Here is a 23,493-nt window from a genome sequence, read left to right as displayed (position 1 = left end):
AGGCAACTTAGCCTGGCAGATGAAAAGGAATTAGAAATAATTGAGGATATTGTTAATAAGACTCAGCTGGATAGAATTGACTTTTCAGAAAGTTTAAATCTGATAGTGTTCTGTACTTCACATTCTCCTACTGGAATTTTGCTACAAGGAACTAATATTGTGGAATGGAGTTTTTTATGTAACAAGTCTAGTAAAGCATTGGGAAATTCAGGATAGTTCAGAAGAAATAAGTTCTAATATAATTAAAAATGATTTAGATAAAATTAATCAGAGATGTAAGGTCCTTTACAGGGACCCAGTCTCTGAGAGTTGGATGCCAGGTCAGGTGGAAAGGTGGGGACAAGGTTTTGCTTTTATTTCAGCGAGCAAAAACCACTTTTGGTGTCCTACAAAAAGACTAAAGCTTCTCAGTGAATAATGAATAGCAAATGAAAAAACTGCAGTATGGATTTCTTTTTCATAGATTTTTGCCGGCTTTGTAAAAACAGAAGCGCTTCTCTTCTTTTCTTTTTGGATCCAATTTTACAAGCAGGAGACAGGCTAGCTGAACTGAAAAATGGGGGATAATCCCAATCAGCCGACAGGGACATTTTTACCTTGGGGACTGCCCTTCCTTTCTCTGTCCGTCAGTTTTCTTCCCTGGTTCTTGAGGGTCAGAATCAGGATCAGGTATGTATGAATGCACATGCATGTGATTTTGTTGTCTTTCTGTATATCTGTCTGTGTTAAGTATTTAAATATTGAAGTCAGATTGAATAAAGAAGTGGCAGGCCTACTCCAAATTTTCTTAAAATTTTGAGTGTTTTTTGGAGCTTATTAAGAGTTGTAAAATTAGAGCATGAAACCAAGGTGAAAACTGTTAAAGATTAACATAAAAGGTTCATGATTTAAAATATCTAAAGTATAATAACTATTAAAAGAACTGTTAAAGGAGAATTGAAATAATTGTATATAAAATAGGTTCAAAAGATATTGCTTTATTTTAAGAGATAACAGGTTTATTATATAAGATTGGATGATATTCCAAGCATATGTTATGGGGACATCTATGAAGTTTGAGAAGGAGGAAGTTTCTAATTTTACTTATGGATGCCGGTGATTCTTCTTTGTTCTTGAGAGAAGAATCTGAAAACAGGAGTACTTCGGCAGTTACTGATTGTGGAAAAACCTGGACTGTGAAGATTATCCAGAAATGGCATGAAAGTGTTGTTTTTGCAGCATGGTACTGGAACAAAAGCAGAGCCGCAGACCAATGGAACAGAGTGGGATATCCCAACACACAACCCCAAATGTATGATCATCTAATCTTTGATAAGAGGACAAGAAATGTGAAGTGGAGCAAACAAAGCCTCTTCAACAAATGGTGCTGGCATAACTGGACAACCACATGCAAAAGAATGGGCTTAGATCTCGATCTGACACCATGCACAAAAGTCAGATCAAAATGGATTAATGACCTCAGCATCAGACCACAATCCATAAGATACATAGAAGACAAGGTTGGGAAAACCCTCCACGATACTGAAGCTAACGGTATCTGCAAAAATGACATGCAGCTGAGCAACCAATTGAAAACAATGATAAACAATTGGGACTATATAAGAACCTTCTGCACCACAAACGATACAGTGACCAGAATACAAAGGCAATCAACAGAATGGGAAACGATATTTACCCAATACTCATCTGATAAGGGGTTGATATCAAGGATTTACAAGGCAGTGATTGAACTCTACAAGAAGAAAACATCCAACCCCATCAAAAAATGGGGCAAAGAAATGAACAGAAACTTTCTCAAGGAAGAAATACGAATGACTAAAAGGCATATGAAAAAAATGCTCTTCATCACTAATCATCAGGGAGATGCAGATCAAAACAACTATGAGATACCACCTCACACCACAGAAATTGGCTCACATCCAAAAGAACAAAAGCAACCGCTGTTGGTGTGGATATTTGGAGAAAGGAACCCTCCTGCACTGCTGGTGGGAATGCCAACTGGTTCAGCCCTTTTGGAAAACAATATGATCACTCCTCAAAAAATTAGAAATTGAGCTCCCATTTGACCCAGCAATACCACTGCTGGGGATATATCCCAGGGAAGCGAAAAAGTATAGTCGAAATGACATCTGCACATATATGTTCACTGCAGCACTGTTTACAATAGCCAGAATCTAGAAAAAACCCGAATGCCTGAGAACTGATTGGTTAAAGAAACTTTCGTACATCTACACAATGGAATACTATGCAGCTGTCAGAAAGATGAAGTCATGAACTTTGCATATAAGTGGATCAACATGAATAGATTTGTGATAAGTGAAATGAGTCAGAAAGAAAGAGACAGACACAAAAAGATTGCACTAATTTGCGGAATATAAAACAACAGAATGGGAGACTAACACCCAAGAATAGTAGCAATAAGTACCAGGAGGCCTGCTCCACAGCTTGGAAGCTGACTTCACATGCTGGGGGAGAGGGCAGCTCAGATAGAGAAGGGAACACCAACTAAAGTGTAGTGCAGAATCCACTCAGGATGGGAAAGGCAGGTTGAAAGCAGAGTATAGATTGAACATGATAGCCATCCAGTATCTCCATTGCAAATCATAAAACCCAAAAGGAGGGAGAGAACAATAAGGAATTCCCTGTCAGGGGGTGAGGGAGGTGGGGAGACAGAAATGGGGGGGTAGGGACCCTGGGCCATCCATGGAGGAGAATGGGCACTGGTGGAGGGATGGGTACTCGAGTATTGTATAACTGTAACACAGGCAAAAAACTCTGTAACTGCACACTCATGGTGACCCATCGATAAAAATAAATAAATAAATAAAATATAAAAAATGCTGTATTTCTATATAGAAAAAACAAATTAGAAAAAAGAGAAATCAAGAAAATAATTCTGTATTCCCAATTTCATCAAAAACAATTAGTAATAATTCTAGAAATAAATTTCAGAGAATGAAAGATTTGTATATTTAAAAATGTATCACTATTAAAATAAATAGAAGATACAGAAAATGGAAATGTAATCTTTTCTCTTGGGTTGATATTTAATATTAATATTTAATATTAATAATTAACATTAATGACAATCTTACCCCAAACCCTACATATTATATTATATTATATCAACAAAATGGAATACATTTCAAATAAAATATTAAAAATTAAAGTAAAAATAAGTTCTTAAAAGTGTAAAATAAACTGGGACTGAAACAATAGTACAGTGGGTATGTAATTTGCCTTCATGTGGCCCACCCAGGTTAGATACCCGGCATCCCTTATGGTTACCCAAGCACTGCCAGGAGCAATTTCTGAATGGAAAGTCACGAGTAAGCCCTTAGCACTGCTGGGTGTGCACCAAAAACAACAACAAGAAAAAAACCCACACAAAATACACTAAACCTGCATTATATTTTTTAGTTTTCCTCTGCTTTGATTTTCTTATTCTCCATAGTAATGTAAATAGAATTCAGAGGAAACCAAAGAAAGTATGCTGAAAAGTAAACCTTACAAGTAAAAAGGTTTTAAATTGCGCATATTACAATTTTGCATGTTTTGCATTAAAATGACATGTTTGAATAATTACTTTTATGTAGCCTCATTGAAATTCCTTCTATATCTTATACTCTTATTGACTAGTACTTTGTGAAAGGATCTGGAATGATACTTTGATTCCTTAAAACATGGCAATATCTTTATGGAAAATTGTAAGTATCATGCATGGGTAATGACCTGTGTATAAATATCACAGTCATTTGACTAATTTTGTTTTACATATCAGGATTTAAAGGATGGATAATGAACAGCAGCCACTGCATGAAGACAGTGGTTAAGCTGGGTCCAGTGGTATCTAAAATATTATTGCTGCTGCTACTGTATCTGCATTTTCCCACTGAGTTATAGTAGCCTATACTTATTTTTCTGTATTAACGCAAATTTGGAAGTATTTATTCCCAGGCAGCTCACACTCTTTAAACATGATGTTACTCACTGCAATGGAGAGGGGTTTTTATACATACCACGTACTGTATCTAAGGACATATGAGTACTCTCGAACCGCTGAATATTTGCCTTGGTACAACAATGAGAGAAAGCCTTGAAACAACTGGGTCCAATCTTAATCCGTGCAGCTCTTTCCTCGCAGCTCTCCTCAGATTCCCTGGCCCCATCATAACAACATTTCTGAACCACCGGGTGTTTGTATTGGGATGCTGAAACAATGACATAACGGTCAGCCAGGTACAGATGCAGAGGCCTGGATTTGGACTGGTCCAGCTTCTTCCCCGGTGTCCTGTTCCCCTTCTTGTACTGACAGTGACCAGAACCAGGTGGAGTAGCTCACTGAGGAGGCAAATTACTCCCTTCCCAGAAAGTTCTTCAATTTTATAGAGTTCCAAAGCTGGAAAATTCTTCTTGGCCTCTAAACCAAGATCTAACTTCTATTGCTAGTACCTACAGATTTCATCCTCTTGCTCAGAAAAGGACACAAAATGCTGTTTTGCAAGTAACTGCTGAAATGGTGAAGAAACTTCTAAGATCATCATCATTACTAAAGCACAGTATCCCTAATTCCTCCAATTACTATTATTATAATTCATATGAAATTTAAGTGGTATATGAAATAATTGGTTTTTTCAGATTCATCTTTCAAATGGTCTATATGGTCCTAAACAACTATAGATCAAAGAAAAGAGGAGATCAGAGGACACAGGGTAGAGATCCCCAGTGCCATGGATTCTGTCTCAGTCTCACCTGGGTTTACATTTGCCCTGTACCATTCACCATGCTAGGGCATTGGGTATGCCAACTCGTCGTATATCATCATTATTACTAATTTCTCTTTGTGCTATATGTTGTCATATGGAAAATGCAATTATAAAGTACCTTCAACATGTCACTAGAGTAAATATTAAGAGAAAACTATGAATCAGATTATGAGGCTTTCAAAAAGCCTCTCACATTATAAGTGTTCCAAGCTATTATTTACTATTATTTCACCAAATATAAGTCTTCTATAAAATTATTTTTTTAAAGTCATGCATTTGGGGCTGGAGCAATAGCACAGCAAGTAGCGTGTTTGCCTTGCACATGGCCAGCTCAGGTTCAATTCCCAGCATCCCATATGGTCCTCTGAGCACCGCTAGGAGTAATTCTGAGTGCATGATCCAGGAGTAACCCCTGAGCATCGTCAGGTGTGACCCAAAAAGAAAAAAATTCATGCATTTGATAGAGTAAAATCTATTAAGCAATTAAAAACCATATTATAACTATAGAGAATAGATAAGATGGAGACCTATTTCCTTTACAGCAACACAATATAAATTTTTAAAATCCTGGATGATTGATCCTAAGGAAAAGTTCAGTGTCCACAGATTTTTCAACCTGATGTATGTCAATTAGCTAAAAAAATATTGCAGATGCTGGATTATTTCCAAAATCTTATAAAAACAAATGAAACCTTAGAATACCTATCTTATCAATCTTCTGCTTCAAGTCTCTTTTTGACCTGAGAACTTTCTTAAATGATCCACCTGTTAAAAGAAAGACAGCAAGAATAATACTTAGAACAAATATTTCAGCTAAATTATATACTATGCTCAAAATAGTCACAGAGCTGAGACTAGAGACAATGCCCAAAGGGTTGGGGTGCATATTTTGACTCCAAAAGGCCTCCAGTCCGACCCTCAGCTCTTTATAACTCCCCTGAGCGCCACCAGGGGAGGGTGAATAGGGATCACCAGTGCATCCTGATTCTCCATCTCACCTCTGGAACCAGTGCACGAGAGGCATGTGTGACAGCCTATCTCTGGGCACATACATATTTGTTTTTGATTATAAGGGTTAATTTTAAAATAATGTTAAGAAGATAAGCTCTTACTTCAGTAAAAGGTTTCCTTTTGATTCTGTTTTGGCACCATATTCAGCAGTGCTCAGGGATTATTCCTAGCTCTGCATTCAGAAATCACTCTTGGCAGAGTTCAGGGACCCATACCTGGTGCTGGGAACCTAACTGAGTCAGTCGTGTGTGAGGCAAGGGCCCTACCTGCTATGCTATATCTACAGCCCATTTCGATAAAATTTTTAATGAAAACCAGATCATACTATGGGTATAAGAAAGATTTTTAAGGGAGAATGTATGTGGGGTCAGCAAAAGCAATATATTCTTTTGAAATCGTATCCAGGTCAGAGCTTGGAGACAGCTGAGGCACTCAGGAGAGCGCGCCGCCTTACACTCACAAGCCTGAGTTCCACCCTGGCAACTCATCTCGCACTGCTCCCCCAGAACTACTATGTATAACCAGGGAGGTCCCCTAACATGCCTGAATGTGGTTGTGTTGTCGTCCAACTTTGCCAGGCCACAGTACTGAAATTTACTCCATTATTATGAGGAGTGTCCCTGCACCCCGTAATCATTGTTTTGGAGCCCACCCCCGGATAAAGAATTCTCCGGTGAGTTTCAAATGGAATGAGTTACCATCTTGTTGGGAGCAGGCTGTGTCCACGTTGCTAAGGACAGTGAGTCCCGTGGAGCAGAGCACCTCGGTATTATTCCTGCCACCACCTGCCCCGCACTCCTGGCCGGGTTTGTGTGAAGACTGAAGTATCTGCTCAGAGAAGAAATAATTTCCCCAAAAAACAATAATTAGTGAAATGTTGGGAATTAGCAGAACTGTAAATAACGTTAGCTGTAAGTTGCTTGCTAAATGCTAAAACCTAAGTTTTCAGTTTTCCCAAGCCTTTTCCCATTTTTTATTTTAAAAGTAATTTTTAAAATGAGTCAGAGAGAAAGAGACAGACATAGAAAGATTGCACTCATATGTGGAATATAAAGTAGCTGAGAGGTACAAGCTTGCAATGATGCAATTTCTGGCCGAAATTTCTCTGGAATTAGTTACTAAAATATTAAAATACAGAAATCCAAAACCGTGCGGCCGCTAGTGTGGCCGCTCAACCTCATATCTCTTCATTCTGAGCAATGGAAAACAAATTATCAAATGCTTCCTTTTCAGTGGGTTCAACTTTGGAGGAAGAAACTCTAAACAATAATAGTGAGTTTTTGTTGAAATATTGAATGTAGTCAATGTAAAGTGTAAGTAAAGTGAAATTTATCAGTTGCACAGGTGGGGAGTGTGACTGGGGAGATGGGGGGCATGGGGGTAGGTATACTGTGATTCTTGGTGGTGGAATATGTGCACTGGTGAAGGGATGGGTGTTCGAGCATTGTATAACTGAGACTTAAATTTGAAAGCTTTGTAACTTTCCACATGGTGATTCAATAAAAGAATAAATTTTTTAAAAAATGTTGTTTTACAATAATAGTGAGTTTTGTTGAAATATTGAATGCAATCAAAGTGAAAGTAAAGTGAAATTTATTAGTTACACAGGCAAGGGGCTAAGGGTGGGGGGCTAGGGGCGTGGGGGGGTTAGGGGTGTGGGGGTGCGGGGTGGAGCTATACTGGGATTCATGGTGGTGGAATATGTGCACTGGTGAAGGGATGGGTATTTGACCATTGTATAACTGGGATTTAAACCTGAAAACTTTGTAATTTCCACATGGTGACTCAATAAAAAAAAAAACAACTTAAAAAAATGTTTTACTAAAACACTGTGATTTACAGAGTTTTTCATAATACAGTTTTTCCGGCATAGAGTGTTCCACATCAATTTATAAATTATTCCTACTGAAATTTACTCCATATAATACCTCAAATATATAAAATACTTGATATGAAAGTATGAAAAGATGCTAAAAAATCACCACAACTCCAGTGCCTTTACTACCAGAATAATTCCTCTGTGAGAGGACTGGTTTCCAGCTCCAGCATTTTGGGGCCCCAGCACCACTAACTGTGACCCCTGAGTCCACCAGGAGTATCCCCCAAGCATTTCCAAAGTGGCTGAACAACAGAAAAATTAGAAAATGCAAATTATGACTGCTACCCAATCCCTGTCCACCTTCTTTTTTCCCTCTGGAAATGGCTCGCTTTTTACACAAAGTTTGTATTTTTTTTAACCTCCCAAGAGAGAAAAAAATTTGAGAAAAATCCTTAGAGACTCATTTTGATCAAGAGAATTCCTGAATAGTGCTGATAACTATTACTGAACGGCCTGTGCCAGGAGAGGCAGGAGAGAGGAAATGGCAAGTCCCAGATGTAGCTATTTTGTGTGTAGCTATCTAGTCTCCCCACCATCGCCCTGTTTCTGCTGCTCTTTCATCATTGTCCCATGGACTGAGTATACTCATTCCATAAGAAAACCAGTTTGTAGTTATCTACATTCCTTGGAATGAGCAAGGAATCTAATTTTATACATGAACTTAGAAGATGCTCTATAAATAGACTTATTAAAATGGCAAAAGAAACAAGGCCTCATATACCTGGGAAGAAACATGATTCACACAAGATTTTGTAACTAAAATTCTATATGCAAGAAGAAAATGTAATGATGTATTCAAAGTATTCAATGAGAAGACTCTCTAGCTAAGAATCCCAAACCTGAAAGATTATAATTCATATTTAAAAAGTGATAAAAAATATTCTCAGACAAACCATGGCCGAGGTCATTTGTCAATCAAAATCATCTTTGCTAGGAATACTGAATAGCATCATAAAAAGCAAAGGTCAATGGTATAAACAACAAAATTCTTCATATGGAATTGTCACAAAATACTTCCTTCATATCAATAATTTCTCTAAATATCTAAGTGTTGAACTCTCCCATTAAAAAGCATAGACTTGTTAGTTGAATCAGGAAAAAAAATCAAATTTCCGATTAAAAGAGTCACACTGGAACTCTCACAATAAACAGAATCAGAGTTAATGGTTGGACAATGATCTTACAAGATGAAAGTAAGCTAAAAAAATCAAGGACAGTCATACATATATCAGATCAAATAACATTCAAGATAGAGAAATTATTACAAGATAAGGATGGATATTACATACTGATTAAGGGATTACTAAACTATTATCAATAGCAATATACCAAGTGAAGTTTAGTTTGAAAAGCAAAGTTTATAAAGCAAACGTTGGTAACCCTGAGGTAATATATAGGTGGCAACATACAGTGGGAGACTTTAACACCCCATTATCATCCTGTTCAATCTATAGTCTAAGACTTTCAGCACACATCTCCCATCCTGGGTGATCCATCCAAGTATCATTTACTTAGCAGAGGAACATTAAGTTTTAAAAAATGTATGCACCTTCATAAGTGGATCAACATGAAAAGTATCATACTAAGTGAAATGAGTCAGAAAGAGAGGGACAGACATAGAAATATTGCACTTATCTGTGGAATATAAAGTAACAGAATGGGAGACTAACACCCAAGATTAGTAGAGATAAGTACTAGGAGGCTTGTTGCATGGTTTGGAAGCCAGCCTCACATGCTGGAGGAAAAGGCAGCTCAGATAGAGAAGGGAACACCAAGTAAAGGGTGTTTGGAGGACCTGCTCGGGATGGGAGATGTGTGCTGAAAGTAGACTATAGATCGAATATGATGGCCACTCAAGACCTCTATTGCAAACCACAACACCCAAAAGGAGAGAGAGAATAAAACAGAATGCCCTGACACAAAGGTGGGGGTGGGTTTTGGGAGGGATACTGGGATCACTGGTGATGGAGTATTGGCACTGGTGGATGAATGGGTACTGTGCATTGTATGACCGAAACACAAGCATGAAAGTTTGTAAGTCTGTAACTGTTCTTCACGGTGTTTCACTAATAAAAAAATTATTAAATGTATGCACCTCTACATTTGGCACTTAGTATAGCAGCAAGAATATGGAAACAAATCAAATTTCATATCTCATAAATGTATAAAGAAGTTGTGATATCAATACACAGTTGGATACTGTAATGTTCTGTAGAACAGGATAGAATCCTGCAGATTGCTGCAACTTGGATGAAACTGAGGGTATCATGTTATGTAAAATAATCAGAGGAAGAACAAATATTAGATGACCTTAGTCTTCTTGTATATAAAGAAACAAAGCAAGGTAATAAAGACATCAAATGAGAATAGGCTAAGATTACAAAACTGTGAGGGCAAAGGAAAAAAGGATGAGGTGGACTGGAAGTGATCTAGGAATAGTGATAAAGGGTCTTAGACATTCTGGAGGAGGTAATGGCACAACTTTGTACATCAAAATCATGAAAGCTAACACCAATGTAACCAAGTCTCTTAAACTTGAGGAAATTAATTGATTTAAAAGGAATAATCTGAGTTAGTAAGATTATTGCTCTTTCCAGCAAATGTGTTAGTAAACAAGATGTTTTCATCAATTATTGATAGGAAGACAGTATGAAATTGGTTGTGATTGGTTTGTTTCTGAAGTGCATGTAATTATATTTTAGCTTATTCCATGAGTAAATGGATATTTGGCATTTTACCGGGATAGACACAAAGTGATAATATAATACAAAAAATAAATTAGAGAATAGACCTATTGGATATATGTAATATATATGGATAAATATATGGGGTAACTTGACCAAAAAAGTTTTCTTAACTCTAGCTTTATAGGGATTCAACTCATTTAACTCAGACCATAAGTCACCAAATATTCCTAATTCAGTTTTCTTCATCAATGACATAAGAACTGTACTAGTGTAAAACTTTTTTTAAATTTTTGAAATGTAGACCCAGCCAACCGATGAACAAAGGCTGTTCCAAGTCAGTGCTTGGGGATTGCTCCTGGCAGTGCTCAGGAACTATGCAGTAGCAGAAAATCAAAGCCAGATCTTGTGCATATCAAACTTGCACTTGAGCCCTTTGAGCTATCACCCAGCCCCATGTTAATTATCCTTATTATTGTTATTCTTCTCAAGGTTTTGTTGTGGATATTGCATTTGTGTGCAATTTGTATGCCGATAACCTGTATTTAAACCCCTGCAATACGTGGTCACTTAAGGACAACTGGGAGACACTCTAGAATCTTGCCAGGTATGGTCCCCAAATCAAGCAAACCAAAACTATTAGAGATGTAAGTCTTCACAAAGATACTTTGAATAGTAATGATGTCATAAATGCTATTTGTATTCCTATCCTTAAATCTTACTGAATTATCCTTCAATCTAACTTAAATCTAATTAACTCTAAATTACAGGTATACCAATGAGCATCTATGTGTTTCCTTAATCTCCCTTCTACCGGCAGCCCGCAGTGTCAGACAGAACATTGGTGGTCACTTGGCCCTGAGTCAAGTCAAGTGTCAGTAATCACAGCAGTTATTTTACTTAACTCTTTCCACGAAACTTTTGCTTCTTTCTTCAGAGTTATATGTAGCAACATCCGCTAATGATAATGCTACCCATGATTCTGACCGAGTTTTAACAGTCAGAGAAAGGCGTTCACCTGGTGAATATACATCTTTATTTGGAGACACACGTATCTAAAATATTTGAAAAAGTAAGAATTTTAGTGTCAGGTTAAACAGCCTTAGTATTAGAACAATGAAGAGGAATTCAGGTGTTTTTGTGGCTTACCTGAAGCTGATTGCCACATTTTTCTTGAATCTTTAGGCAGACTGAGTCAGACACTAATTCTGTCGTCTGATCTCCTGTGACAAAGTAATAGACCAGGAGACAGGCTGTAGGAGCCATGTGCTGAGTCAGGGGAAGTTTCAAAACTTGGGAGGATGAGCCTGGGAGTTTCTCCGCTGTTCCAAAGTGGATAACTTTTCCTTTAGAAGAAACCTAAAAATACACAGCAGTCAATAAACATCAAATGGGGCTAAAAGCTGGGTAGAAGTTGGTGAAGAGGAAAAGAATTAATATTTGTGAGTTTCTAAAGAAAAAAGTGCATGGGTGCACGTGGGACTTGAGCGGTCGGTGGCTGAGAGACGTTTCCTGGCCAACACAAGGCACAGACAAATGTGGATGGATAGGAACGAACGGGAATGAAGAAACAGGCCCCAGGCCCCAGTGGTCGGTGGTCAGTTGATTTCTCTCTCCTCCTTCTCCCTTAAGGCACAGTCACAGTCATAGGTTTTTTTGTTTTTTGTTTTTTTTTTGCTTTTTTGGGTCACACCTGGCTGGCGGTGCTCAGAGGACCATAAGGGATGCTGAGAATTGAATCTAGGTTGACTGTGTGCAAGGTAAATGCCCTACTCACTGTGCTATTGCTCCAACCCCCACAGTCGTAGTTTTGGTCAGAGTCCCAGTCACCATGGTTCCCTCATCCTAGTCTCTTCGTAGACTCAAAGTCCTCTCTTTCTTACCTCTTCTTTCTCATCATGTTGTAGACTCCTAGTCCTCTACTTCCAGCCATCATCATAATCTAGTCCTTCTTCGAGTCCCAAAGTCCCAAAGTCCCCGTTCTCCTCTAGTCTTCAACGTCTAGTCCCCTCTTACCCCTCACAGCATAGTTATATAGAAATCATGAAAGGTGGCGATACACAAAGGTGGGGTTGAACATTATCATAACAGCAAAGAGATGTAAAGCCAGTCCTTCAGGTGACTAACTCAAGAACAAAGTCTCATCTGAGGGTTCAACACTCCAGATTAGTAGGAGATCCACTCAACAGTGGAATTCCACCCAGGGTGTATTACTGTATCCTTGCCTCAGCTAGCTAGCGATCCATTTAAACAATCATAGTAAATCTTGTATCACTTGTATCACTTCTCTTCTTGTTGATCTTCGATTTGCTTGAGTGGGCACCAGTAACATCTCCATTTGACTCTGTTGCGTGCTAGTATAGCCCAATGATATCTGCTGGCTCCCGGGACAGGAAGTGCCTCAAACTGTTTATTCAGGGTTTTGATGAAGAAGTCTGACCATCTCGCAGCCACACGGTCTTTTGATGTCCCATGGAATACAGTCGGTAACAACTCTAGTCCAGCGGTCGTCCTTGAATTGCATTATATGTTTGGCCCATTTGATTTTTGATGTCTCGGCAAATGAGACAGCATGCCTGATTCTTGACCGTCTACAGATGTCGGAACTCTGGATTCTTTCCCTCACTTGAGTGAGACGTGATACGCCTAGCATAGCTCTTTCGATTCCTCTTTGGGATACCCAAATCGGTTTCTCATCCTGTTTGCATAGGGCCCAGGTCTCTGAGGCATATGTTAGTGCAGGAAAAATGGTGGAATCAGAAAGATGTGCCCAGAGTCGGAGATCCTTCATAAATCTACTTCTTATAATATTTCTAGTCATTTTGTATGAACATAGTAAGAGTAAGTAAGTAGGCTTAAAGGTTGGCTCTTCCTAGGAACATTTCACTATATATTCCAGGCCAGGTTAGTCTTTGCTAACCCCAGCAGGGTCCTTATTCAGTTACTTCTTTTGAAGTCATGACTAAATTTGTCCATGACCATGCTCTTAACTTATTATACTTAAGGAGCTTAGCTTTGTCTCCTTTTGATGCCAGGGTAGCTTACAGCTTGCCCTTAGTCCATCCAGTTCCTTCACTGGGCCCCTGCTTTTGGAGCTCAAGGAGCTAAATGCAACTGAGGCTTAAGTCAAGTAAATATGGATGCCCAGGAGTAAATATTATTTTGAAGTCAATTAACTCCCATGTTACAAAGCATAGCATAACTGTCTTCATGTATCTATACAAAAAGGACATTGGCAAATAAACCATGCAAATGACATACAGGAACGAGAAAAGCAATATAGGGTTATTAGTGCCTGATGGAATTGGGTGTGCCTCAGGGCACTGTTGTGGGAATAGCTCAATAGACCTTAAGCATCCTGCAGGAGGAGCTAGGACAACTCAAAGTTATCCAACAAATATTCATTTGGCATATATTCTGAAATTGGTACATATATGAACATAAACACTTATTGTGATCAAATTATTATGGTTTTATTAAACTCATTGATTAGTTGCAAATTAAGTTTCACGTATAGATACAAGGTATTCATTTGCTCAGGCTGAGTGATAGTGCAGCATTTTTCCACAAGTGAGGCCCACAAAAGTTCAATTCCTGGCACCCCCTATGGTCCCCCATACTTCACCAGGAGTGATGCCTGAGCACAGAGACAGGAGTAAGCCCTGAGAACCATTAGGTATGACTAAACCTCTAGCCCTGATAAAAAACAAACAAACAAACAAAAAAACCTGTCCATTAGCCTAAATCTGCTTTTCTCAGAATCAATAAGGTTCTTACCTAGTTTTTTAAAAAATGGCTTAGTAAATAATACGTTATTAGACACTGAAAGAAAGAGAGCTTGGAACTGTTTGCATTAGTTGTTGCTTTCTAAACAGATATTTATCTAGGAAAAAAATCCATATCACGATGATCTATTTTTTAATAGATCATGCTGTTGATCTTGCTATTTTTCAATTCAATGGGTTAAGTGGGTTTTTTTTTTCAAATTTTTCCCCTTCCCTTCCTATTGTTGTTGCTCTGATGACCTAGGGTTGTCCACATTTGGTTGTGATACTTGCCAGGATTTCACAACTTAATTGTAGTGCTCTCACTCATTTGGAAGTGCTGCAACTGATATCACACACACAGTTAGTACTCACATTGTGGTGGGCCCTAGGATCCCGAACAATAGTGCCAAGATTTCCCTAGTATATGGGACTGTGTTGAAGATGAAACTTTAGAACTAATGTCTGCAGGGCAGATGCTCTACCACTGAGCCATCCCTGAGTCCAACTAAAAAATTTTTTTTTCAGGGACCCAACATTCATTATTTAATAAGACAAAAAAGAATTATTTTGTTTTTTTTGTTTGTTTGTTTTGGGGACCATACCCAGTGGTGCTCAGGGCATAGTCCTGGCTCTGTACTCATAAATCACTCCTGGTGATGGGGGACCATGTGAGGTATTGGCCACATGCAAGGCAAGTACTCTACCCGCTATACTATCACTCTGTACCCAGGTGAAGAGAATTGTTTTTATATGCACAAATAAAATTAGGACATCAATTGATTTTAAAAATACAATGAATACACTCAACTTAATTTTATTTTCAAGAGAAATTAGTGCCTAACAATGCTACATCCTTTCTTGAATATATGGTTAAATTCTTTTTTATTGTAATTCAGTCCTAGAGACTAAATCCCTTGTAATGGCCATGACTACTCTGAAGACTGAACAAACGCTCTCATTAAAACGTTGTCAACATATGATCCAACACCCATTTATGATGAAAACTCTCACCAAAATGGACTTTGATGGAACTTTCTTCAAGATAGTCGAAGACATCTACCACAAACCCATGGCAAGCATTATCCTCAATGGAGAAACACTAAGGGCCTTCCCTCTAAGACCAGGACAAGAGAAGGATGCCCACTCTCACCACTTTTGTTCAATATATTACTGGAAGTACTTGCAATACCAATTAGACAAGCAAAAGACATTATGGGTAATCAGATAGGAAAGGAAGAAATCAAGCTCTCACTATTTGCAGATGACATGATTCTACACCTAGAGAATCCTAAAACCTCCACTAAGAAACACCTAGAAACAATAGACTTGTACAGCAAAGTCTCAGGCTATAAAATTAATACCCAAAATTCCATGGCCTTCCTATGCACAAATAGAAAAAGAGAGTGAAGTGGCATTAAAAATAAATCCCATTCACAATTGTGCTCCAGAAATCAAGTACCTCAGTATCAGCTTATCTAAGGAGGTAAAGGATCTCTACAAAGAAAAATATCTACAAAGAAAATTACAAAACGCTACTCAACGAAATAAAAGAGGACATGAGGAAATGGAAACATATCCCCTGATCATGGATAGGAAGACTTAACATTGTCAAAATGGCAATACTCCCCACAGCACTATACAGATTCAATGAGATCCCTATAAGGATACCCGTGAAATTCCTCAAAGAAATTGATCAAACACTCCTGAAATTCATATGGAACAATAAATGCCCACAAATAGCTAAAGAAATCCTGGGAAAAAGATGATGGGAGGCATCACCCTCCCCAACCTCAAACTCTACTACAAAGAAGTAATAATTAAAACAGCATGGTACTGGAACAAAGGCAGAACCGCAGATCAATGGAACAGAGTGGAATATCCCTACACACAACCCCAAATATATGATCATTTGATCTTTGATAAGGGAGCAAGAAATGTAAAGTGGAGCAAGGAAAGCCTCTTCAACAAATGGTGCTGGCATAACTGGACAACCACATGCAGATAAATGGGCTTAGACCTGAACCTAACACCATGCACAAAAATCAGGTCAAAATGGATTAAAGACCTCAGCATCAGACCACAATCCATAAGATACATGGAAGACAAGTTCAGTAAAACCCTCCACAATACTGAAGCTAACGGTATCTGCAAAGATGACACGCCACTGACCAACCAAGTGGAATCAGAGATAAACAAATGGAACTGTGTTAAACTAAAAATCTTCTGCACCACTAAAGTTACAGTGACCAGAATACAAAGGCAATGTACAGAATGGGAAAGGATATTCACCCAATCCCCATTGGTAAGGGGTTAATATCAAGAGTATACAAGGCACTGGTTGACCTCTACAAGAAGAAGGCGGATTGGGGTGTGCGGGGCAGAGTGGGGAGGTGGGAGGGACGCTGGGGTCATCCTTGGAGGAGAATGGGCACCGGTGGAGGGATGGGTACTCGAGTAATGTATGACTGTAACACAAGCATGAAACTCTGTAACTGTACCCTCACGGTGACTGATTAATTAAAAAATAGTAATAATAAAAAAAAAGAAAAGAATTTTCAAAAGGAAACAAACAAACAAACAAAAACTTCGTCAACATCATTCATAGTAACATAAATGGGACTAGAGGATATCATGCTGAGTGAAGTCAGTCAGAATGAAAGGGACAGAGACAGACTGATCTCTCTCATCTGTGGGACTTAAAGACACATAGCAATGTAGCAACAAATGTCCAAAAGCAGCATAATGGGAGAACTGATCCACGCAGTTGGGGAGGGGAAGGGGTGACAGGGAGGGATGATGGGGTTCTTGGGGAGGAGGATGCATACACTGGTGATGTATGTGATACTGGAATTATGTGCATGAAAAACTATTAATAGCACGGAAAACCATGAGCTCTCAATCAATAAACAATAATTTTAACCCCTTGACATCATGCCATAGGCTATCACTCCAAGAGTTAGAAGACGTTAAAGGAATCTCAAAGTGCACGCACTCATTCACTAACAATTGAGCACAGCCTTGTCTCAGGTAAGGAACTCTTTCAAATATTTTTTGTGTAGTAGGTTTCTAGGTATAAGTTAGATATTATCAATCTTACCAGGTAGTTGTAGTGTGTAATACTGTCAACGTAAGGACTTTCAGGGGTGACGGTTATGCTCAGAGTTTTCCCCACAAACAAAGTCTTGTGACTGTCTGGCCAGCTGAGTGAAAGGAAACTGTGACTGTGGGATGAGTAAGCCACCGCTTCATAGTCCTTGCTGGCTTGGTATTTGGCTGGAAGGTCTGGGATAGCAGTTCTGACCTAAGGAAGATAAGAGACAAACACGTCAAGTGCTCTCTTCTTGGGGAGATACAGGAAGAAGGGAAGTAAAGATAATCTGTTTAAGAGTAAGGTCATGGTGAATTCTTGCAAATATAAGTGCCACTCTATACCCATCCTTTAACCCACACATATTTGGCCCATTGATGTTTTTCTTGAAGCTGAAGAATTGGATGCTATTTGCTGAAGATATTATTGTGGAGGTAACTTGGAAACAGTGAAATACAATGGGGAAAATACTCTGAGAGAGAAGAAACATCTATTTTAACCCTTCTTTAGTATTAGAAATATATATATCCATTCTGGCAACTAATATTTTCTTGTTCCTACTTTGTCAGTGTGTATACTAATTGACAGACACAAAAGTGATGAGGATATATTTTTGAGAAATTTGAGGGCACTTGAAATTTCTAAGATCTGCATCAATGTTGATGCTCCTGAGGCTTGAGTCAAGGCTCAGTGAAAAAATATAAGCTTTGTCTGCGTGACACCTGTGTTAACTCCCTGGACTGAAAGGGCCGGTACTGACAAGGAAGAAAAAACAGACATCCACCATTGGCCCCAAAGTAAGGCATTAAGGACTGAAAAACAGGGAGAGTCGAAGGTAGAGTTTCAAAGACCTCTCAACAGTAGAGAACAGGACATTTGGAACCTGAAAACTACCTCAGATGACTGAATTTGAGGTAGCATGGGTGGGCAGTACGCAATGTCTATGGAGGGGATCTAGGACAGGGTCAGTTGAGATCAGAGGTGACAGAGAGTACACTCCAACTCTCTGGCACTTGTTGATAGAGAAGTAGGATGGTTGTAGACCGTTTGCTAAAACAAGGCACCCTGGAGGAGATCTAGACTGGAGGTGGAAGGAGGCGTGTAGTTTTATACAAACTGAGTCTTATGGGAGCCAGAATGTTAGTACAGTATGTGGGTTGCTTGGCTGGTATGCGACCAACCTGGGTTTACTCCCCAGCACCCCATTTGGTGCCTGAGCCCCACCAGGAATGCACCCTGACCACAGATCCAAGAGTAAGTACTGAGTACCGAGATGAGTGTGACTGAAAAATAAAGAAAATAAGTCCTATACTTTTGAAAAAATATGAGAAAAAGTGGGGCCAGAGAGATCGTACAATGGGTGAGGTAGCTGCCTTCACTGGCTGACCAGGACTTATTTTTCTGGCACTACATATGATCCCCTGAGTCACTAAGAAGTGATCCTTGAGATCAGAGCCAGGTGTAAATTGCCAGGTATGGCCCCCCAAAATGAAAAGATAGGAAAATATTAATCCGTAGAAATGTCTTGACTGCATAGAATAACTTTAATATTAGATTTAAGAGAAAACTGAATCACAGAAATATTTCAACTAAACTGTTTCATATAAGAAGAAAAGATAGGGCGAACATAACCTGAGAATCACCCCAAAATAGCCAATGAACAAGGGATTACTGATCAAAAGTGAAGGCTAGAAGAGGAAAGAAGAAAAGTTTTAAAGTAAGGAACAAATAAAATTGTACTGAGAGTATGACAGGATACACATGTGTCTATGTTTCATCCTGGTCCCCCAAATGTCACTAAGGGAGACCCCCAAGAACCAGTAGGTGTTTCCAAAAAGGACAAAAATGAATAACAAAGCTCAAAAGCAAGTGCAGTACAGAAGGCAATAATAAATTTAAATTTGTCACTTTAAATAGTACAATGTTTAGAAAAAGAAGCAAAAAGTTAACTCCTAGATACAGAACTAATAGGATCATGCCCTTCATGGAATGTTCATTATGTGAAATTGTACTCCTTGTGATGATGGGTCAAATGTTCCTGAGAAGTTCATGAGACATGAAATAAAACGTTCCCTTCTATCTGGCACACTAATTACTCCACAGGCTTAAATACATTTGAAGTACAACACATCATAATTCTGCTCACATGAAAATCCAGTGTTGCCGCATCAGAGGGAATGTTAATGATAAATGAGGCTACTCCATCAGAATTTGTGGTACTTTGCATTGTTCCCAGATTCAGGGATTTATCAAATATTCCTTCCAGTATTACTGCAACCCCTCCTGTAACGTGGCCAGGAGCATTCACCTGTACCTAATGGAATAATCCATTTCAATAGCTAGTTAATACTATTAACTGTAACAATATAGCACATTGTACAATAGCTAGCATTGATTTTTAATAGATCAGTCTATATTTTATGGTAGAAAATAACACACATATCCTTTATACAGTCATGATTTTTCTATTAAAATTTTTCCCATCTTTTAAGAACTATGATTTATAGTACTATCAGTGATAGTTTCCTGCATACATTTTCCCAATATCACCCTCCATAGGTAAGTCTGCTCCCCCCAAGAATGTTCCAGGAACCCCTACACCTCCCCTCTATCTCCACAATTGATTCTTATACAGCAAACCTTAAATAAATTCCCTCTTTCACTACCAGGCACAAACTTGCTGGATTTAAGCTAGTAATCAGATGCATTTCTACTATGCTTGTGTTTTAAGAATTTCAGATATATATAATAATTGCATTCAGTTCAAAGTCTAGTGACTGAATTGTTAGATTAGTGTTTGACATGGATTGGTAAAATTATTGCCAGACCAGTAAGTAGACAATTGTTTGTTGTTATCACTTTTGTTCTCCTCTTTGCATTATAGGCTTTATGACTGCCTTGTCTTACTCTTTGTCTCCACAATCTCTTCTTCTTTTTATTATGTACCCTGTAGCCCACAAAGGAGCAATAGCTTTCAGAGATTCTCTGCCCACCACAAACTCGACCATATTTGATTTTCTAGTCATCTCACCTTGATGGGAAATGGATTTCCAGGCTTCAGGAAAAGAGGAGTGGCAACCAAATCCAGAGTGTAGGGTGAGATGCTGTATTTGATATCAGTTATTTTGCTTTCATGGAATTCACCTGTTAGAATAATATGCACTACTCTGAAAATATGGTACGCACAATGTAACATCTCCATGTTCCTTGGTTCCCACTCTGTGAGAACCAAGAACGTATTTGATTAAGAATACGACATTCATTTATTCTCTGGTCACTTAATAAAGAATTACAAATCTATATTTCAATGATTTCTCTGCTCATCCTGAAAGAACCTGACTCCTCCTTGAGCCAGTAAAGTGTGGTTGTCAGGAGGTTGGCCAGACTTCCATTCATCAGTTGCAATAACTGTGTTCTTGTCTAGACGATTTGAATTATCAGATCATTTAATCTCATTTTCTCATTGAATAATTGAAATAGAAAATAGAAATAGTCTCATGTCCTAAAGTATAAAGTATACTTTCCTGTGGGAAGATTCATGCGCGTATGTTCTCACAGCTTGTTATTATTTCCAAGGCCACAGTTAAAGCATTTCCACGCAGTGTAAAAGAGGGCAGCCTCAGTTTCCCCTTGCCAGTGAGAGAGAGTGTCACAGTTTTCTCTTGCCACTCTCCATCCACCTAACACATGCTTCATCATCCCCAGGGTTCTGACTTGACATTCCCGGAATTACCCAGGACCATAAAATTCTGCCCTGGAGTTTAGGCTAATAGGGAACTCACAATGACTGAGGCAAATGGCAAGAAAGCTAATCCAGTAAACTCTTTAATTAATAAGAAGCATGAAAATCCCAGTTTCCTTCTAAAAGGGTCTACAGGAAGAACCTTTATCTTCCTGTAACTTTACCTGTAAGTTTTTTGCATCCTCTGTAATATTTATCAATTGAATACCAAAAGAAATTCAATTGACCAGAGAGCCTTTAGAAGGGGCTATACAAAACTCCCTTTTTAGTACAATACGAAATTCTTCCCTACTTGGGGAGCTCCTTTTCTTTTCTCTTCTCCATTCCAATAAAGTTTTCTACTTTCCAACTCTGAACATCTTTATTATTCAATATTTTCATTCTTGAAAATATTGACTAACCCGAGAATAGTGAAGGAACACGGAGACCTGCCATCACTGCTTCTGCCTCACCTGTGACAGCGTGATAAAAAAAAAAACAAACTTGTGATAATTCATTAAAAAATTTAAAAGGACATCCAAATGTCAGTGAAGTTTTCATAATTTTATTACTTTTTCTATAATTTACTATAATTGTGCAAGTAAAATTTCCTGGTAGCAGCACCACTTATTCTTTATGATAAAAGGTTATCTTTTCCAGGCATAATTTGATGAGTCACTATTAGAGACAGAAACTTTTATTTTAAATTTAAATATTTTTTTATTTTATAAGGTAGTTCACAATAACAAACACTCCATTTCCATGGAGCTCATGGATAGTATTTTGATAGAGCGACTGTGCTTGCCAAATACTGAATCAATATCAGTTACTGATTAAAATGTAAACTTTGAAATGTGAAAGAACTGTAAGATGACCCCTGGGGTCATATTATTGCCACTACCTATTATCATAAATTGCACAAGTTTCTGCCGAAATTAATATGTTTGAAGGAGAGTTAGCCCCAAGGATAAGCACATTCACGTCAAAACCAGAAGTGATTTCTGGTGTGGGTTGCAATCAAGTTTGCAGAACCACAACACAACCATGCCTGTGACCTAGGTCAGGGCAAAAGAAATCAAGAGAAATAAAGGGGAAAACAAGGAAAAGGAATTAGAAATGAATTTATACAGTACTGTAGGAACTTACCTGCACTTACGTCCATGAAAATATTAAGGTACTTGTTATTTAAATCTCCTGGACTTATATTTAATTTTTTAATTTCCTCTGTAGTATTAAAACTGATTTGTGCAACACCATCAACCAGCTGTTGTTTTTTAAATAAAAGGGCAAAAAAGGAGAGTCAATAATTTATAGAACTCTGAGAAACAAACTCACAGAGAAACAAGTTCTCCTTTCATCAATCTGCAAATCCTTCACTTGAAAATAGCATTGTTTGGGGCAGGTATGGCATTTGCCTTGCACACGGCCCACTAGGGTTCAACTTTCCACATTTCATATGGTCCCCCTGAATCACCAGCAGTCACTCCTGAGTGCAGAGCCAGGAGTCACCTCGTAGCTTCGCAGAGTGTGGTCTATCCTCCCGGCACTCTGCCCAACTGCCTTCCCCTCCCCCCACCAAAAAAGAACATTGTAGATATTATTCGGATCATTCCATGTAAGCCTTCAGCTTCAGGTCATGTTCTTCCTTCCTAGGCAAGAAGATTCTGATGGACTGAAAATCCCTGATGTCTAATCATGTTAAAAATTTAAGGTTGTAATTGGGTACCACCATATCTGCTGGATCCAAATTTAAAGTGTATAATATCAGGTCCACAAAATGATGAGGCTTCTTTAGAAAGCAGGTTTTGAAAACTGAAATCATATATTTCCAAAGCCCAATGGCTTATTGGTTTGGCTTAGTTCTGTAAACCCTTAAAGAGGAAAGCCCACTTTTATTCTATACATTCTGATTAGCTTGCCCCAATTCTCCATTTCTGTAAAGACTGATTTATCTCTTCTTACCTTTGTCGTTTGTATTTCTGCAAGCAACATTTCTTTTTCATCATCATGTAAATCTTCTTTTATTGCAAAAAAGACAAAAACATCCCCTTCAGGAATAATCCTATTGAAATATTTGTTAAAAAATATGGTTAACTTCCTTTTGGGCTTTGTTATTTTTGGGGCATTTGGATCCTTGGGGAGAAATCACCAGCAGTTTTCAGGGTTATCTCCTGACTTATGCGCAGGGACCACACACAGTGCCTGGGAATTAAACAGAAGCCAGCTCTGTGCAAAGCAAGTGCCGTAATGCCTTACCATCTTTCCAGCCCTTAACTCCTTTTTAAATAGTAATTTTTTATTAAAATCTAACGTAATCACTAGACATTTGCTTCTCTCTGGAAACAGACTTGATGTTCACTAATGTATTTCATTCAGAGTCCACCAGTGCTGGAGTAGCAATTTCTATTATTGACAAATGAGGAAGTTGAGTCTCATGATGACAGAAAGAACTTATTCCACTTCCATATATTTTAAGTTCATAATAAGTTGGCACAGAACTGTGTTTCGACCCACGTGTCTGTCTATAGAATCCTTAAACTTCTGCTGCCCATTTAATAAAACAATTAATATCACATT

The 23,493-nt window shown here is 38.4% G+C and overlaps 1 protein-coding gene across 1 annotated transcript in view; it reads right to left on the bottom strand.

Annotated features, from left to right (window-relative positions):
- The window catches only part of LOC101541669 (complement C5-like), a 54,060-nt gene that overhangs the window by 17,956 nt on the left and 12,611 nt on the right, over positions 1-23,493 (bottom strand). Inside the window, exons 8-17 of the mRNA XM_055132253.1 lie at positions 22,879-22,978; positions 22,063-22,180; positions 20,227-20,339; positions 19,342-19,509; positions 17,205-17,408; positions 11,490-11,699; positions 11,246-11,395; positions 6,476-6,605; positions 5,469-5,531; positions 4,020-4,211 (exon numbers count right to left, since the gene is read on the bottom strand). Coding sequence (XP_054988228.1) covers positions 4,020-4,211; positions 5,469-5,531; positions 6,476-6,605; positions 11,246-11,395; positions 11,490-11,699; positions 17,205-17,408; positions 19,342-19,509; positions 20,227-20,339; positions 22,063-22,180; positions 22,879-22,978 — 1,448 coding nt within the window. The remainder of the gene's footprint in view (positions 1-4,019; positions 4,212-5,468; positions 5,532-6,475; positions 6,606-11,245; positions 11,396-11,489; positions 11,700-17,204; positions 17,409-19,341; positions 19,510-20,226; positions 20,340-22,062; positions 22,181-22,878; positions 22,979-23,493) is intronic.

Source organism: Sorex araneus, chromosome 1 (assembly GCF_027595985.1).
Source record: "Sorex araneus isolate mSorAra2 chromosome 1, mSorAra2.pri, whole genome shotgun sequence".
NCBI lineage: Eukaryota > Metazoa > Chordata > Mammalia > Eulipotyphla > Soricidae > Sorex > Sorex araneus.
The sequence above is the reverse complement of the archived record's forward strand: the minus strand, read 5'-3'. Positions and strand labels throughout refer to the sequence as shown.